Source organism: Oryzias latipes, chromosome 11, assembly GCF_002234675.1.
Source record: "Oryzias latipes chromosome 11, ASM223467v1".
Classification (NCBI taxonomy): Eukaryota; Metazoa; Chordata; class Actinopteri; order Beloniformes; family Adrianichthyidae; genus Oryzias; species Oryzias latipes.
Genome location: NC_019869.2, coordinates 4,984,681 through 5,004,289, shown reverse-complemented (window position 1 = coordinate 5,004,289; position 19,609 = coordinate 4,984,681). Strand labels below are relative to the sequence as shown.

At 39.6% G+C, this 19,609-nt stretch overlaps 1 protein-coding gene across 5 annotated transcripts in view; it reads right to left on the bottom strand.

Moving 5' to 3' along the window:
* Positions 1-19,609, bottom strand: part of samd12 (sterile alpha motif domain containing 12) — a 142,728-nt gene that overhangs the window by 96,027 nt on the left and 27,092 nt on the right. For all 5 annotated transcript variants that reach the window (XM_023959626.1, XM_023959627.1, XM_023959629.1 and 2 more), the window contains one exon: positions 5,693-5,822. In XM_023959626.1, the coding sequence (XP_023815394.1) occupies positions 5,693-5,822 (130 nt within the window). The remainder of the gene's footprint in view (positions 1-5,692; positions 5,823-19,609) is intronic.

The window sequence follows — 19,609 nt, the reverse complement described above, 5'->3', positions numbered from 1 at the left end:
CGCTTTGGGTCTCCAACATCCTCTTCGGAGCTGATCCCAGCTAACAGAAACTTTGCGTTTGATTTATCATGACATACTGTCCTCTCAACTAAATGAGCTTTGTAATTACAGCGGCTGGGGGACTAATATCTAATTGTGCCCTAACATGCTTTAATGCATTTTTAATGGCAGCTGGGTGTTAAAGTCAAATTAGAAGGGTGGGAGGTGAGGATTGAGGAAGGGCAGGGGCTTCTTAGCAATTGAGGCTGGAAGGAGGGGGTGGGACACATCGATTTCTTTGGCAGAGGTTGCAGCAGCACGGCGGGGAGGTTCGCTCAACGCTAAGGCGTAGCACCTGCCACATTTAACGCAAAGCATTTCCCTCACTGCTGTTTTATGTCAGAAGAAGGGAGGACACAATGGCCTGCAATAGAGACCGGTTATTGATTTGCTGCTTCATGAAGGGTAGGCGACATCGCCAAAACAAGAGAGATTGAGCACCGCTGCCAGCTGAAAAGAGGGCCAAGTATGGAGCTGTATATGCATCGGAGGAAACGCAAAGAAATACTACGCCCCAAAAAAAATCTAAGAGAAATCCAAAACCAGCATCTGCATGAAAGTGAAATTTGAACCAGTCACAAGCTTCCCAGAAGCACAAACATTGGGTCAAATCGGAAACAGCTTAACGACCTGCTCCAATGAAAAGGTATTTCTAGTGTTTAAGTTCTCCTGAGCATTTTTCTCAAGATGGAGGAGTATTTTCTTTTTCATATAGTTGTGAAACAGTAGCATTTGGAATAAAACGTTTGAAAAAACATGACATTTCTAAATGAAAAAACTGCAACACCGCTACACGTTAACGCTACACGTTTACGCTAAACGTTAACACTAAACGTTAACGCTACACGTTAACACCCAACCAGGCATTTTGACAGAGTGCCGTGTACCTCTCAAAATCCCCTTTGATGTCAGTAATCAGAATTAATACCTTTATAAGACGGATGTTGTTTTTGGAAAAATTAAAGTGCGCCTTATGATGCGGAAAATACTGGCAGAGCATTATCATCAGAGGAGGAAAGACACAGGTGGCACCAACAACAGATGCTGTTCTGTTGCAGAAATTACGTCACCGTAACCTCTGTCTCCAGACGTCAATCATGTCCTGGTAGCCAATGGACTCAAAGCCCCACCCCTACAAAAATTTGGGCTGAACACCAAAAGCAGACATTCTGAATTGAAACGGTAATGCTGCGTTCACAACGGACGCAATTAGTGTGGCGAATATGCGGGCACCTTTGTTTTGACACCTAAAAAATTCGCCGCCTGAAGCTTGTCAAAAAATGGGTTCCGTCTAATGTTTTTAGCCTCATCACTGACTGCCGTTTTCAGCGTTAATTCTGCTTCTCGGTTTGACGACTTGCTGTCACACATTAGTGACAGGAAAAAACGGGGAAATAAAGAAATAAAATGAAATGACCTTTTTGTTTTTGTTTCCATACAAAAAAACTACCAAAACTAATGAATTGTTACAGAACAATCAGATTCTCCTCCATGTTGGTGTTGGACTCCACCCACTGAACACAGCACGACCAAAGCAGAGTTCCCAATTGGTTGATGCAAATTCTTCGTTAAAGTTCAGATATTTGGACTCTGGAAACATTGTGCAGTGCAGCGAAACTTTCCACCCATCAAAATCTTCCCCTCGCTGCCGAAAACACGCTGCCACTTGACCACACGCCTGATGCCGATAACACGCCACAGGACCTCCGACTTAACAGTGAAACTGGACAAATCAGTGTGAAAGTAGCTTAAATTGAGGACGAAAAATTAAACGCAACTTTTTTTATTTGTTAAGAATTTTAGGTTTAATCAAGTTTTCAATTTGCCATTTTTTCCAAACTTTCTGTATTTCTTTTAAGTTTGAAATGTGTAATTATAGAGTTTAAATCTGCTCTCCACAAAATCCACGCCTGGATTCTCTGACTGTCGTCAACGTTTGTCGATTGTTTGCCTTGTTCATTCTAATGGCGCTGGATCACTGCAGCAGAAACACATCTGCATAATATTTCAAACACTGATTGGGATGCAAATTGCTTGCCAGGGCCCAATTGGTGTGGCTTGGCCCATTTTAATTGGCTTTCATTAATTAATGCCCGATGTGGAGACAAACTGAATTACTCGCAGATTCTGCGCATATCATTATCTCGTAATCGTAGCAGCGGGAAAGAGAAGGTCTGTGTGCAAATTTGGTGAAAGCCTTCCCTCGCAGGTATCAGCCTGTAAAAATAATCACACCTTAAATAGCTTACACAGGTCATTAAGTTAATACAACATTAGGCAGCTCAGTTCAAACACTCTCATCCACTGGAACTCTAATAAGAGAAAATATCATTTATTTAAAGTCGGAATGGAATGAGCCAGGCTTGTCGGGAAGTTTAATAGGTTTCGGATTAATTTACCACGTTTGGCTATAAAAAATTTGGAGCTATTGAATGACGCAATAACCTCGTTTTCTTCTTATCTGGCGAGAAGTGATGAGACGAGGAGCTCCTGCTCTTTTGTGTGACAATGTCGTTATTGCAAATGATCCATTTAGTCCACAACTTTCAAAATAAATCAGCCGCCAAAGAAGCACAAACGCGTGTGTTTTCCCCGGTAATTCGTTAAAGCAGGACAGCTTGAACCGCGAATTAGCTAAGTGAAATCTTCCCAGATGTGTTAATTGAAACAGAGCGGTTAAGCGTGGATGCGGTGAACTGTGGGGTCAATCTTTAGGACCTCTCTGCCGCTGATGAGATATTCGTGCGCGTTGGGGGTCCAAGGCGCCAACATTTGCATTTTCAGACCATTACACGGGGATGCGAAGCCTCCACGCAGACACAACAGGCCAAACGCATCAAAGTGTGAGAAAAAAGGGAAAAAAAGGCAGTGTGAGTCATTACACCAATCATCGCAAACGGCAAGCAATTTTCCGTGCCTACCAGTCACGGTGTCGAGGAGGTCCTCAGCAGAAACAAATAATCATATTAATGTGATCTGTTGTGCTCTGAGGGAGAAGAGCGCGCTGCAAATTAATGGTCATCTGTTGCTTGGCAGGTTGGAGTGTGGTTAAAGACGGGCTGACCTTGAAGAGCCTCATTAGGGGATTGATGGACGTGGAGACGGCGGTGGCGTGGTCTAGCTGACAGCGGGAAGGAATGGCTGCTGACCGATGCTGATGTTACAAAATAAAGCAGTTTCCGATGTGGCAAGGAGCTTTTTTTTAACCACATTAATTTATGTAAACGCCCCATACGCTTCTGAATAATATGTAACACTTCTTAAGAGTTGGGCCGTTCGAGGCTTTTTTCTTTTTGTTTTCCATTTTCTCTTATCTTTTGTCAAAATCTTCATCCTCTGTCAGATTCTTGCAGCTGCTTTGAAACTTTATTTGTTCACTAGATTTCATTTAGGAACCTTTTAAAATGTGACAGATTTGAACCCGTAACTGTCAAAGGGGAAGCTAAAAAAAACATCAGACGTCAACTTCAGCCTCGTCTGACTTTCAAGGTGCGACGGATAAATACAGAGAGAATGGTCGTTAAAACTGCTATCTTCTAAATAAAATCATAAACAACTTTTTTGGCAGCATCCTTGTCACATTAGACAGCCGGTCGGTGAATGTTATCCATCATCATTATGGTCTGTGGGAACAACTGTCACAATAAATCCATAAATCCTCCTTGGAGTAAAGACTCCTGGTTTTTGTCTGTTAAATGCAGCTTTCTTTTATTAAGAAGTGGAAGTCTCTTCTTCCATTTCCTCTCTTTTTGCCAAAAGAAACTTTCCAAATACGATTCTTTTTGTTAACTTTACTAGCTTGGGGTTTTTTATTTAGCCGTTGGTCTAGGAAAGTTGCAGACGTCAGACATGTGACCGATTTGTCCAAGAATGACTTGGATGAGGTGGAGAAGCGTGTAGTTTTTCAAAATCAAACTTTCAGAATCAGATTAAAAAAGAAAACAGAAAAAAATGTAGGTTGTATTTTTCTCAGTCTGTGGTCCGGTACCAACTGTCCCAGGTACCGGTACCGGTCCGCGGTCTAGGGGTAGCTGCTTTACTGGACCTCAGATGGACAAAAAGTCAAAAAAGTTGCCAAATACCATTTTTAAAAACAACTTTTTTTACAACCAAATCAAACTTTATTGATAAAGCACTTTTTTATACAACAGTTAGTGCTTTACCAACCTGAAATAATTAAAAATGAAATGATAAAATACCCAGAATACCCTTAACCCCCCCCAGACATCCTACACAACATAATGAAAAATAAAATGAAATATAAATAAATCTCAAAATAGAAAATGGAATTGAAACCAGTCTTGATGCTGATGTGAGGAAATGGCATTAACATTTTGAGGATCTGTCCACGCCAGCGACCAACCCAGAGGACTTCCCCCCCTGCACCAAAAAAAGGGGCCAGGCCAGAAACCACTGCAACGATCCCAGTCCACTAGAAGGGTTGGTTTCTGTGTGGAGGATCTTCTAAAAACACACTGGACTTAAAACAAAATTTAAAAAGAGTTAATGCTAAAAAGTAAAAAAAAATAGATAGATTAGTGTAAATATCAGAAGTAAAGGGTTGTTTTTGATTTTTTTTCTCTGTCTTATCCCCTCATACTATGGATTTTTACACAGCTGCACATTTTTCACAGAGTTTGGACGATTAGCTGCAGACAGTTCAGCCATAGTTGCGCAATAATCAAAAAGATTAGTAGAAGTATGTAGAATATGTCAAAATGCATATCCTTAATAACTTATGATGTAAATTATGATTTATTCTCAAAACTAAAGAAGTATGTCTGTTCATAAAAAATAAAAACAATTACTTAGGATATTTACTCATGAATTGATTGGAAATTTTAAATTAAAAAAGAAAGTTAAAATTGAAAACGTAGACGAAGAAATCGAAATACAAATATTATATTAAAACAAATGCATAGATCAGATTAAATTTGGTTTAGTTCATTTTTTAAGTAGGCAAACAGCTGCTGTAGCAAAGTTTAGGAATGCGGTGTCTCCTGAACTGCAGCACTTTCAAATGTATTTGTTTAAACCGCCACCCACCTGAATGTTTCCAAAAGCTTTTGCATCTCTGTAAAACTCTTTGAATTACCTCTGTTTACAATTTTTCCCGAACTTCCTTCACAATCGCGTTCTGCCATTGCTGCACTACTTTAAAGAGCTTGCATGTTCAGTAACAACACAAGGAATAAACATTATTCTGGTGATGTAAAAAATAACAAAACACTAAAGCTGTTGAAGTCTTAGTCACAACTGCCCTCACGGGTGAAAAATGGGGGTGAAAAATGGGGCGTGCAGGCATGAAATATCAAGGTCGTAGACCGTTTGACGAACCTGTAGAGCAGAGCGGGAAAACCCACAGCACCTGTACGGGTAAACCCCCTGTATGGATGCATGTGACTTAGGCTTTAGGTGTGTTGTCTTTGAGGAGTTTGTGTAAAATAGGAGAAATGATGCCAAGATTTAAACGTACTGTATACTTGGACTTTCTGTATTTACCAAACCACTGTATGTCGGTATATGCACCTCCTGCATGTGCCATAAACAATATGGAGACATGAAACTTATGCAAAATGCAGACAAGGGTTGGGATGAATGTAGAAACGTGTTAAAAGGCTCAGTTATAAAAAAAAAAAAAGAAAAAACGCACCTGTAATGTCGTGCTGCTTGAAGGAGTCGCTGTAGATCTGGTGCTGGTTGGGACAGTGTTTCTTCAGCCATTTACACACATCTTGTTGGGTCCAGAGGGCCACCGGTTTGGACAGCTTCACGTACCCCGACTGAAAAAGAGGCGGAGCAACAGTTCATAGAGGAAATGCCTCAAGGATGAGGTCTAAAATACAAGTTCTGATTAAACTCTGAAAGTAAACACTGCAAAGGAAATACTCTGTTGGGTTTTCTATTCATCTGTATGCAGCTCATTCTATTTTCAAATGTTATCATATCTTAAGATGTTATTAATCTATAAACCATTAGTGTTCAAAAGCATCAAAAGCAAAAGTGAAGACGGAAAAAGGAATCTAAGAAATTATAAAATCAGTGGAAATTGATCAAAATGAACTCAATCGAAGTTTGATTTTGTTGAATTTTGGTTCAAAATAATTTTAGTAAACATGGAAAACATAAAAAAAAAATATAAATTAATGAAACTATAACCTGATTTGGACCCTGACAAAAAATCCAAAGCAAATTTAATCCAAATGTGGTTTGACTTAAGAAAAAAAATTAAATAAAAAATGCTCGTCTCCTCTCTGTTGCACCAGTTGTCCTATTATACTGGCATATGTGGAATCCAGCAGAACAGATTTTTATTTAATTTCAACAAAGGTTTCAGTTGCTAAGAAGTAATGTGTAAACCTTTAAAAACATTTCACTGAATAAAAGAGAAAATAAATTCAAACTCATCTTCCATGCGAAGATTTGCAGAAATATGTGACGTCGGTTAAAATTGCCAGCAATAGAGGCTAACAAGCAAACAACGAAATAAATGCTGGACATCTGATCAGCATCAATCATCTTGCAGATTACATCTTTTTTTTTTTTTTGTCTGAAAGGATAAAACACTTAAAACATAAACGCCCCACTCCAGGTCAGAGGGCTTGTTTTCACATCACATCGTGCTAAAAAATGGTGTCAAAAAGTAAATCTAGAATAAACCGATTCAGCAATATTCTAAATTCTCTGTTGTATTAAAAAAAAAAAAAGATTTTTCAGAATCAATATATCTGAAATCTGGTTTAGGCAATAAAACTCTTCATTTCATGGGAGATGGGTGCAGATCTAACCATGAAGGGTAAAAGGCTCAACCAGCCTACTCTCATCATGCTTCCTTTATAAAAGCTACAAAACCAGAATCAATGTTTGAACCCTTTGGACCTACGCGGAGCAAAGGTTGCTATAGATACCTGCTGCATCACATGCACTATTTGACATCAATGTGAAGACAAAGAAAATGATAAAAGAACCAGTCTATAAAAGGGTAGGAAATGAAAAAATTCTCTTAATAATGACTTATCCAGACAAAACTGGAACTCCATGTTCCAGAGAGAAAGATGCGGACATCGATTATTAATGTTTCTGTTTCTAAATATTTGGCTCATTTTACAATAAGATTTGTCCGATTTACAAATTCAAGAACAAATTTGCCAAATGCCCTTGGTTAACTACCAGACTACCAAAATGTCCCAATTGAAAGTGTTACAGAAATCCAATTCTTGGGGGTTGTTGTCGATAACAAACTAAGTTGGAAGCCTCACATCAGACACATACAAACTAAAATCTCAAAAAGTATTTCAATCATAAGTAAATCTAAACATTTATTGGAATACAACAGTATATATTTATTTTACTGCTCCTTAATACTACCATATTTCACCTACTGTATAGAAATTTGGGGGAATTGTCATGGTACCTCCAAGAGTCCTCTTTCCCCCCTCCCTTCTCTGCCTTGTCATCCACAGATTGGACTCAGCTGCCGGCATTCCCCTCATCAACACTGCAGTATTAAAGATGGCCAGATTCCAGTATTCATCGCCAGTTCGTTGCCTACTATGGTGAAGTACCTGGTCTTATGTGTACCTCGTTTTCTAGTGACTCTCTCGTTTTGACGAAGCCAGATAATCAAGTTATCATTCCATTCATCCACCAAGTGCCGACGTGGGGTCATCTCCTGCTCCTGATCGTTCATACGCCCTCGTCGTCCGTCTAGACCTCCAGCCACGCCACTCCTCTATGCCTCCCGCTTCATTCACCTCGCCACAAACAACCAACAATCACCAAGAGGATTACTTACCGTCTGGTTTCCTCCTCGCCTCGCTTTCACCCTCTCCACGTATCCCACCATCTACATCCTGGAACAATAAAACTCTTTCTCTGCCAAAACCTCGTGCGTGATCTTTCCGGGTTTCAGGTAATTGGGGCCGTTCTTGTCAAAGTAAACCATGACAGGAATAATTATAAGAGTTCTTGTTGATTTTTACACCGTGCAAAACTAAAACTAAACTTTTGAACGGGTTCAGTAATAAGCTCAAACAATGTTCAAATATTCAAATATTCAAGAAAATGTAGAAAGAAACTCTGATTTCAGGATACGAAGATAAGGGGAGTTAAGGATCAACAGGTGTTTGAATAATTTCAAATACACATGTGAACTTGATTGTGGTGAATTAATCAAAGATCTTTTAATTACAACTAATGAGTATTACATTGTAATGTGCAATAATGAATACTGAAAGGTTTGAATTACAACCAATAAGCTATTGATTTTCTTTACTTGATCTGCAATATGTAGCAATAATTACTGGTTTAATGTGATCATGTGTTCTAATGATAATCAATGATTATTACATAACAGTTACTGTTCACTGAATTCATGAATGAATGTTTTCTGAAGATAATCAATCATTACTAGACACTGAATTTTGTAACTTGAAAAGAATCTATCGGATCAGAACCGAATTACCAAGACTATGTAAAACTATAAAATAATGACTGAACTCAGTAGGGGGGAGTCAACCAACCTTGACTTTGGTTAATGATCACGGTTTTTAATTCAGCCTATGTGACTTAAATGTTTTTTCATTTTATTTTCTGTTTTTTTTTTTTTTTAATCTATGGGGGCAGACATGCGCTAAACACCAAAAGCACAATTTTCAAAGATCCACTCCGATTTAAATGTGTTTTTGGTGCTAACATGTTCTTGTATCATTTTTCTTATGATGGAGGATGTATATGAACAAGATTGAAATGGCGTTTCTGAGTATTTCTTTATTCAAATCGTTGTGAATTATGAGCACATAAAAAAAAAGCCGGTTGAAAAACCTGTAGGTGCTACAAGCGACGAGCCACAAGCTCCCTGCTCCACCCCATTCTGATGCATCCACCTGCAGACAAATAGATCCATGTAGGTCTTTGTTTTCCTGTACGGCTGGACAGCCCTGATTTAGCTCGCCATTTTCTTTGCACCGCTAATGTTAAGTTGGGGACGTGAGGGGCTGTAAGCTAGTGGCACACAGTGTGAACAAAGGGATGATGGGAAATGTGGGAAGGCTCACTCCACGCCAACAGTCCCACCCACAACTTAGAGGTAAATTTTTAGTGCCGCTCTGCAGAAACTATGTCCTAGAAAAAAACAAGAATTTAGATTTTGGCTTAAAAACAGCATCATCATGGTTAAAAGACCACTGGGAACGCCGCTTATAAATACATTAAAAGATGAACAGCTTCAGATTTTAAGCATCTCAAACAGCACTCCTTACATGGATGTGTGGCTTCCACCAACACTTTAACACTATAAGTTTTCTTTTAAACTGAAGTTTCAAACTAAATTCCTTCTAAATAGAAGCATCTTTGTGTCTTGATGAGGTTTGGCGTGAGGAACAGCGGCCGCCTGTCCCTCCACTCTGACAAACAAAAACAAAAAAAAACCCAAACCTAATAGGAGGTACTGGCTGAAGCCTTTCCCCCGTTTGGTCGTCACCTCGCTTCCACGACGTCTCTGCCCAGGATTCAGTCTCACGCAGGCCCTGTCAGATCTATCACATCGTCTTCTCCTCTTCCTCTCACCACAGCTCTTCCCCCCCATTTCTTATTATATGTTTCAGGCTCGCTTTCTCCTCTCCAGTGTCTCTGCGGCGCTCCCACTCACTCTATATCCAACATCCTGGAGGGAAAGGGAAATTGGGGGAGAGGTGCACGCTGGTTTGGGCATATGGTCTGCATCTCCTGCTGCAAGGTGAAGTGACAGACAGCATAAAGCAAGTAGACAGGTATGTCAGCAGGTAGGTGATGACGCATCTCCTAATGAAAGAGCTTGACAGCTTGCATTGATAGATGCTGAATGTACAGAGAGGGGACAGAGTGCTACACCAGCAAGAAACCACATTAACCATTAAACACAGCTCAACTCGGCGCTAATTAACCCTGACTGGAGGCCTGAGGTGACAGGAGGGAGAGGTAGCCAAAAAAGAGAGAGAGAAAAAAAGACAAATATGGAGCAGAGTGTGTGTCTGCTGAAAGGGAGGGAGCAGGAAGAAAGCGCCAGGAATGGCTGGACTGACAGATGAGGCAGAGGAGTAAAAAGCTGGAGCTGCAGACTGGATTCGGCTCTCATTTTCCACCAACCCATTCGTGAGTCAATGGCCATCTGTGTTTTACATTCTGCACTGATTTGGCCCGGTGGCTCTGCCGCAGAGCCGGTACAATAGGTGAGCCGGCGCCTCGGTGCCAGGCAGCCGAGCCAAAGCGGAGGGCGGAGGGAGGAGCGGCACGGGGAAGGTACAAGAGTACAGTCACGCTCAAAGAGCTGCGTTCAAGAGACTGCGAGCCAATTAGCAATTTGAGTGACAGCGCACGGGTGAGAGGAGAAGCCTGCTTTACTTCTAAGTAGAATCCATGTGGGAAGACACACACACACACACACCCACACACACAAAGATCCATAACACAGGAGCAGCACAATCATCCACCTAGAAACCATGCATTTGCCATCTGCGCAAACATGACGGATGCAAAGTCCTTGGCTTTAATTGATATCCGAAGGCCCGGTTCAAACTCCCAGTATTCTTCACGTTACCGTAGCAACAGAGCAAGGACAAGCTCAAAAATTAAAGGAGAGGAGCAAAGCCTTTGGGGGAGCACAAACAAACACACACACAGACGCCCGGACAGGGGCGCGCAGTAAACATCCAGGCATTAGCAGGCGCAGCGGGGAACTGTAGCATAGACAATGAAGCGTGTAATCGCATTAACACTGATAAGCATTTAAAGATCCAATATAAATGTACTCGGCTAAATTAATCAAGAGGCAATCGCAGGGCTCCTTTGTGACGACAATATCAGAATACAAAGAAGAGCTGGGAATTAAAACCACTGTAATGATTTCCAGACGCAATGTGACGGGGGGGGGTTGGCAGCAGTGCTGTGCAGCAATAATTGTTTCTTAGGAGAACTGCAATTCATTCTGTCATGGTTTTCACGCCGGCACCAACGCCAGACGGCTGCATGTTTGTTCGATCGGCTTTTCTGTCCGGTTAAGAACATTTTCGCAGAGAGCTGATGAGGACGCTCGCAACAGGAAACGGATTTGATGCTGTTCCAGCAAGGCAGGCCGGAGCAATAAAAACCTTCATTAGGAGGGAGGGGAAATATTTTAGCTGCGTTTCAAACAATTCCTCCTTCTTTCATAGAGTCGACAAGGAAAAAAATACAACAGAGTGTTCTGCTTCTGCTTTAAAGACAGGCTTTTACTTTGAAACGCAGCCGTTTTGAGTCAGAAGCATCGATTTATTAAATATTTTATCTGTCAAACTTCTTGTAAACAAATAAATGCAAACCTTGCAACCATAGTTTTAATTTAGTCTTACTCTGATCATCTTTTGATTTATGTTTAAAGCATTCCCAGTGGTCTTTTTATTAGGATTATGACATTTTTAGGCTAAATTTAGGACATAGTTTCTGCAGAGTGGCCATAGTTCATTAGAAATTCACTTATGAGTTGTGGGCTGGACCGTAGACGCGGAGCAACCCTCTTCTCCTTCCCATTGCTGATAGCTCAAAACAGGGAGTTTGCGTATTTTCTACGTCACAAATTCTTTTTCAAACTGCTTTTTTTTTTCATTTTCTTGTGATCCACAATGATTTGATTAAAGAAATACTTAGACATGCAAATTTAATCTTAAATATCTTTATTTAAGTCCTCCATCATCAGAAAAATACTACAAAAACCCCACGTATGTAACACAACCTAATATGTCAGGAAAAAATGGAGGTGAGGCCCAAATGTGAGGACGGGAACCGGTGTGAGCGTATTTGCTTTGTTACCCTCTGTGACAAATTTCAAAAGTGTCCCAGTATTTCTCCCAGTAACAGCCGGGACGGGATGGAGCCTCCCCGCTGCACCTAAATGAAGCCGAAGCAGGTGGGACTACTGCAGACACAGTCCACTGTCATCTACTACCCCCTAGTGTCCCACACCGGCACTGCACCCAGTCTGGAGAAAGGACAAAGTAAGACGATCAGGGCAGCTGCCAATAATGTCATGTTGCCTGAGTGAGAGGCTGAGAAACGGAGCGCCGCGCGTCTGCATCATCTCCGCTGCACAGCTAATTAACAGCTTTGGCGTGCGCTCCCCAGCTCCCCTTTCTTTCTGCCTCGCTCGATTTCTCTTGGCCAGAGCTGGCAGGAGATGAAAATTCCCTCCATTAATTAATCCTTAACACACAGGGATGGGGATGAGACCGTGATAAGCCTGAGAGTGCGTAGCGAGGGTGGAGTGGAGTCCGGAGAGCTGCGGATGGTTGACAGAATAACACGCCATGCTGGATAAATTATTGAGCCTTCATAAGGAGCCTCTGTTTAAAATTGGATTTACAGGCAATGCCAACTTTGCTCAGTCACATCAAAGAAAGTACATAAGACCTCTTCACAGTCCCCGACCTTGGGATTTGGCAGGGTTCATAAAGCATAGCGGGGTGCATTATCTCCAAACAAGATATATTCACCTTGGGCTTGATATTGATTACGACTGAGATGTGGTGATTTGCTGCGGATGTTATTCCCATTAACTGGGAGTAAATGGCTGTTTTATGCTTCATGTTTAATCTATGGCTAAACTCAGACTCCATTACAAATCTCAGTGGGTGCATTGTTCATCCAAAAGCTGGGATTTTCAAACCTAACACGACCTTCTTTTTTTTTAAATGAGCAATAAAAGTCAAGAAAATGAAAAGAATGAGAGCACAGCTCTTCTGTCTGAGAGCTTTAGTCACAAACACCTGTATGGGGGGTTGACCTGTTGGGGTGCTTCTGGGTTTTTGGGTTGTCCGGGTCCGTGAAGTATCCCAGAGATACCATCAAGGGGCGTCATGAAAATGGAAGATACCATTGTCGTGCGCTTCAAAAGTGTACGGGGAAGTTTCTATAAGGATGACAGAAGTATGCATTTGTGACGAACAGGTGATGCTGTAGAATGGCGCCCTTATGTCACACTCCGACCACGCGTGAATGCCGTATGCACGGGGTGTGCACCTTATATGTAAGGACCAATAGGTGTGTGTGTGTGTGTGTATATATATATATTTTTTTTTTTTCAATGCCCACGTCTATAGAAATCAGTTTGTGATTAAATAATGGTGCAGATAAGATGCTTTTGTGTGTATTTTAAAAGCCTCAATATACCATATATATATATATATATATATATATATATATATATATATATATATATATATATATATATATATATATATATATATATATATATATATATATATATATATATATATATATATATATATATATATATATATACATATAAAAGTTAATTTAGGATGATTTGCCCCTTTTTCTATATTTTAATGAAATAAAAGCTGTAGTTAGTAAAAATAAAGTTGAACTCTTCTTGGAAGTAGAATGCAGTAACAGAGACTTTGCCTTGTGTGGATGTGTAAATTAAAATCTTCTGGATCCAGTTTGCTCTGCCATTGTGTATTCTAATCACTCAAAGGAGTATAGGTTGGAAGGCAAATTATGCATGCGATTGTACTAGGGGCATCAAATTCCAAGTGTGGATGATGTCATCAGCTTATGGCACATTTTCCAGGGAATGGCCTTGTGACTATATTACAAAATGCAATGAAGTGTAAACCCGGCATAGGAAATGCTTGCTGTTAGGACTCTCATATAACACAACTTAAAGATCCTTACTAAATCTTTAGGAGGAGAACCGACAGCAGCGGCTTGATAAGCAACAGATGAAGGCCCAGCCTGTGTTTAGAAAGCATCAGGAGGGAGGCGCAGATGTTTAGATGCAGCACATTAGGACGGCGTGTCACTCCAGCATCTGGAAACCTGAAACTGTGGCGTGATCCAGATGACGTTCTTATGCCATTAAAACCAGAAAGTCATTTTAACGCTCATTACGTTCTTCAATTTGTATGAATTAATAAAACAGCTTTATGGTAATTAGAAGCAGGACATTAACTTGCAGCAGCAAATATTTGTGGAAACTTTAATCCAATAAAGGCATCGCTGCAGGATGCAGACGGACTGGATTAGTGCCTTCAAGTACAGAAAGGGTGAGGTATTAAAGTCTGAATCTGTAAAAGAAAGGGACTCTATCTGATGCTTTTATTGACATTACTATATTGTTTTAAACAATTTAACATTGACAGGCTTTGCACGTCAGGCTTTCAAGGCTGCTTTAGTTTAATCCTTGTTCATCAATTTGCAGACTACTCTTATTGCCTTATTATCAATACAAAGTACTTTTTTTTCTGCCCCAACATAAAAAAGGCACTGTAAATGTTTATTTACAATCGACATAAATATTTATTAAAAGACTACGAGGTATAATTGTTCCTTAAGGCACTCACTAAGCTGATAAAAGTATTTATTCAATAGATTTTAGTTCGATCGTGTAAAGTCTTCCTGACATTTTAATCTAAATTTAATTTAATCCTACTGGTGGTAGGCGGGCGCCTGTGTTTGGCAGCGGAGCGACCACCAGTGTGTGACTGTGTGTGTGACTGGGTGAATGGGTCTGTGACTGTAAAGCGCTTTGTCCTTGTAGGAAGAAAGGCGCTATATAAGTATACGCCATTTACCATTACCATTTACCATTAATCAGTCATGGTGTTCCACAGGGCTCTATGCTAAGAAGTTTTAAAACAACACAACAAATATTTTTAATCAGATTTATGCAAATGACCTATTTACCTTTTCAAAAACCTTTTAACTTTATAATTATAAATATAAAAAAGCCTCCTATACTGTTTATGTTAGAGTTGTAGTCGTAGCGTTAGATAAGCCAATTCTTCTTTAACAGTTCTGGTACATCGCCTGGCCGCCCTGGGAGAGGATCCCACCTTCATGTGGACATCCCTGAGGTTTTTCCCCATGAATCAGTTTCTTTTTAGGAGTTTTTCCTTACCGAGAAGGAGGGTCTGAGGGCAGGGATGCCCACTTTAGTTTAGTCTGTTTGGATTAGCAATCAGCTATTTTATTTGATGACTCATTTTTTGTTTTGTACAACTAGTGAAGCCCGTTGAGACCATGTAATATTGGGATAATAAAAAAAAAATAAAACTGGAGGTTTCTTTTGGTTGGTTTTGGAGGGGGGAGGGGGGGGGATTTTAAATTTTCATGTTTTATTGTATTTATCATTAACAAAATGTATTCTTTGAATGTTTTGCAGTTTTATTGTATTTTTAATTAACACATATTAGTTTTCACTGTTTTATGATTTTATTGTTTCTTAATGAATATATTTTCATCATTGAATGTTTTGCAGTTTTAAAGTCTTAATGTTTTTCTTAATATTGTTTCTGATGTGTAAATTTTGCTGAATAGGCTATTGAATTACCCTTAAGATTAATAAACATTCCATCCATCCATCTAGTTGTTCCTCTCCACTGTCAACCACTATCAAAGGGAAAAGCTTCATTGTTGGTCCTTCACTCTGGGTCTTTCTGCAGAGCAAACACAACCATGTAGTAGTCTTCATTTGCTTTCGGTTTTCTCTTCAGGGCTCGCCACAGCGAATCAGCTTCCGCCATCTACCCCTGTCTCCTGCATCCTCTACTCTAACCTGAGCCTAGTAAATAACATCAAACTGCAGAGGATTGGTTTCTTTTTTAAGTGGTTAGAATTCAATGATGTTGAACACCATCAGATCACGTGACAGGACTCTGCATAACAGCACCAACCACTATTAAGATGGGCTTCGCTGCAAGACGGAGACGCGTGTGAATGATGTGGTTAATGACGCCGCATCACTGCAGTGTGTGGGTAGAAAGAGGGATTGTAGATAAATAATCTCTGAGATTAAATCAGATTTTAGGAATTTTAAGAGACATAATCCTTTGAGGATGAGAAGCTCCACTGGAGTCCATCTGATTACAAAACTTTGTTGAAAAAAAAGTGAAGAATTTCAATTTTAAACTTGGAGTAAGTTGAGTAATGTTTACACCGACGTTAAGCATCATTGCAGAAAGGACAGAACAGACAGAACAATTCAGAAAACACAAAGAAGACCTAAAAGAATATCCGTTAAACTAATAGCCAGTTCCCTGGTTTTTAGTGCAGTTCAGACATGTGCTTACTTTTTTTTTCTTGAATACGGCAAATATGGTATGCCCCATTTGCAAAAGTAAAAATCAAATACATACGAACATTTTACGTTGTCATTTTACGTAGTTGATTTATAAACAATAAATTCCCGCACATTTTTTTCAAAACGACAAACCGTTTGAATTTGATTCGGCAATCCAGTGAGCATCAATGCACACTGGTTTACCGCAAAGACTTCTGGGAAATTCAAAGGGGAACTGGATTTTGGAATTGCAGATTCAGAGAGACCACAAAAAAATGGCAAACGTCCCATAGAGTGCACCAAGTAGCGAATAGTGAGGATTTTCAATTTCATAACTAATTATTCTAATTAATTCATTTTTAATTGAACCTAATAATCCCAGGTGGTTATTGTAAATAATAACATTTTAATAACTCACCTGATTAAATAAAGGTTAGGGAAAAATGCTGTAAATAGCCTCATTTTGAGGTATTTTACTTTAAATTTGTGACATTGTGGCACAGTTAAAGATCAAATTACAACTTTATGAAAATTTCTTTACATAACACGTTTCCAACCGTTTTTAATTGTTCACCAGCAAGGAGATTATTTTTAATCTCAAACAATTAGGGGGGGGGACAAGACCAAAACATCAGGTCTAACACATAAAAACAGTAGAAGGACTTTTCTGAGTAATCCAAAAGCGTATGTTGACATGCCTTACTCCATAGTTTAGCGCCCCATGTGATCAGCCCTCCACGTACCCCATTCATTTATGATAACGAACACCTCGTCGCATATTAACGATGTAACAGCAGCAGCATGGTGCGTACAGAGACACAAGACGTGCACTGAGGAAAATGTTCATGCAAGTAAACAGCTAGACAACTGCTTTTTAAACTTGAGAAGATCACAATGGGAACATGTTAAAAATGAGATTAACGCAATAAAAATTGTTGTAATTAATGAATAGTTATTAATGTGATGATTTGACACCGATAGTAATAGACAATTTTTAGGTTAATTAACTGTGTTACCATAGTTTTCCTTCACGTTTACCACTAATAAAATGAATAAAGTATTACTTGACACATTGGTTGTCCAATCCAAATAATACCATTCTAGGTTTAATCATCTTTTGGTCAATTTTCAAATCGTTGCGGCTTGCGGCCCGTCCAGCGTATTTTCTACAATCTTTTTCAAACTGCATTTTTTCCATCAGCTCCTGATCCACAACGTTTTGAAGACTCAGAAATGCAATTTTTAAGCTTAAATTTCTTTATATTTGGCCTGCATCATGAGAAAAATCTCACAAGAACGTGTTAAAAATACAATTTTCATCAGAGTTGGTCTTTAAAAAAAAGTTAAAACGTGATAAATTAACCCAAAAAGTCTTCCATTTCCTTTGATGAGCTAAGTTTCACACTTCATAAAGCTGTGGGGGGAACCCATTACCATTTTGATTGACAAACTCGCTTTTGGTACCGAGCCCTTTTGCTTTATGGCATCAGATCCTAAATGTGTTTGATGGATTGAATTTCTGCTCAAATATGAGGACGTTCAATCCCAACAGGGTCAATTGTCACAAAAAAGCTCCTACAGATTTGTAACAACTCACAAATATTTACTGAACTTGTAATATAAAAGTGAAAGATGAGTATAAATCCCTTTTGGAACTTCTAGTTTCTCTTAGGCTCTGAACAGGGAAGCTCTCCTTCCGAAAATTGGCAAAGACGTATTTAAATTCATCCCATCATTGGACCATTAAACGCAGATGATTCAAATTGGACGTTTTCCTAATTTTCTGCAGCCCAACAACAGACAATCTACCAATTTACTGAAAAGACTCTTGAGTTGTTACAGAAAATGTCTTTGCTTCCTGCTCCCTGACATTTACAGAGGAGAAGAGAAAGAAAAAAATAAGCTAAAGGAAGTGGATTTGTCAGAATTGATGTCTGACTCAAAAGTCTGTCCACTTTCTTTGACTGAGATCTAATCATCCCAGCTTTTACACAGGCAGAGGAGAACACGAGAATGTGTGCGCATCAAAGGCAATCACTCCCGTCTCCTCTCACCACAGGCAATTTCTGGTTGGGAAGTGAGGAATTATTCTGCACCACTGATGATGGCTCCTTTGATCTGTTATCAAAAACCAGAACGAGGGCTCTCAACAACAGCCCGCCACTTTGTTCTGTGTCAACGCCGTGGTTGAGGACAACTCCAGATGAAGACCGAAACAGACGAGATGGGGGGAAAAACTTTTTTTCTTAAGCACTAAGTAGACATATTTGGCAGAAGAGTTGAGCTGTAAAATATATTTAGGTATAAAGTTATATATGTAGTTATTTCTAAATTGAATAACTAAATTTTATTTAAATTATGACAAACAGCATTTGAAGATTCAAATCTGAGCCGACAGAGAGCAGTACATCATGGAGAAGGTTGGCTTTTAGGCATTCACCTGGTGAAATGCATAAGTGTGCCTACTGTGCTGTTCTAAAGAAATGACATTTTTTAACTATTTTCAAAGAATATTTGCAACACAGAGCAGTGAATGCTTTTTCTTGGACATAAAACAGTTGTGTTCGATGCGTTTTACTTCATTGAGGAATTCCTAATGATCAAAGATCAATAAGAAATAGAATTTAATAAAAAAATATGTCCTTAAAAATTATCTAAATGTGAAATAGAACTCAAAGAGGAGGAAGACAAACAGTAAGTACACGAGAATACTAAGAAGAAGCCTTAAAACAGCTAATACAACGTCTCGAATCATTTCTAGTTTTTATGCTTTAGTTTTTAATCATTTTTAAGGATATCTGTGTCATGGTGCCTCTGTCAGTCTCTCCTCCCCCTCCCCTCTCTGCTCTGCTCTGCTCCTGACTCATCCCAGCTGTGACCACTTACCTCATCACCTGCCTCTACTTAAGAGGATTCTTCACAAGCATTCATCGCCAGTTCGTTGCCCCTTATGGTGCTTAATCTGGTCTCCTGTGCTAATGTCTTGCTCCCATGGTTTTTGCCTCTCACTAACTTTTGCTCTCCTGCCTCAGGACATTCATTCAAAAGTGGTCACCTGAGTCAGATGTCTCCACAAGCAGCCGCTACGTTCCTGACATTCCTAAGAAGCCGAAAGTCGCATCAAGACCTCCAGTCATGTCAGGATCTCCAGTCATGCCACGTATCTTGTTCATGTCAAGACCTCCTGCTACGCCAAGAACTCTAATGACGTCAGGACCTCCAGTCACGCTACGAGTCCTGTTTACGTTGAAGGAATGAAGAAATCTGTCGCTTTGAGATTTCTTCCATGCGTGTTCTTAAAGTCGGGAGAATGACCAGAAAATGCGAACGGAATAAAATTAAGAGTATTTATTGTCCCTAACAAAGAGCTCTAAACAAAATAAAACAGATTGATCTGGGTGCCCAAATCCAATTCCTGCAAAACGTAAGAAGTTAGATTGAAATTTACATGCAGCTTGTCTGGGGACCACGCTTCTT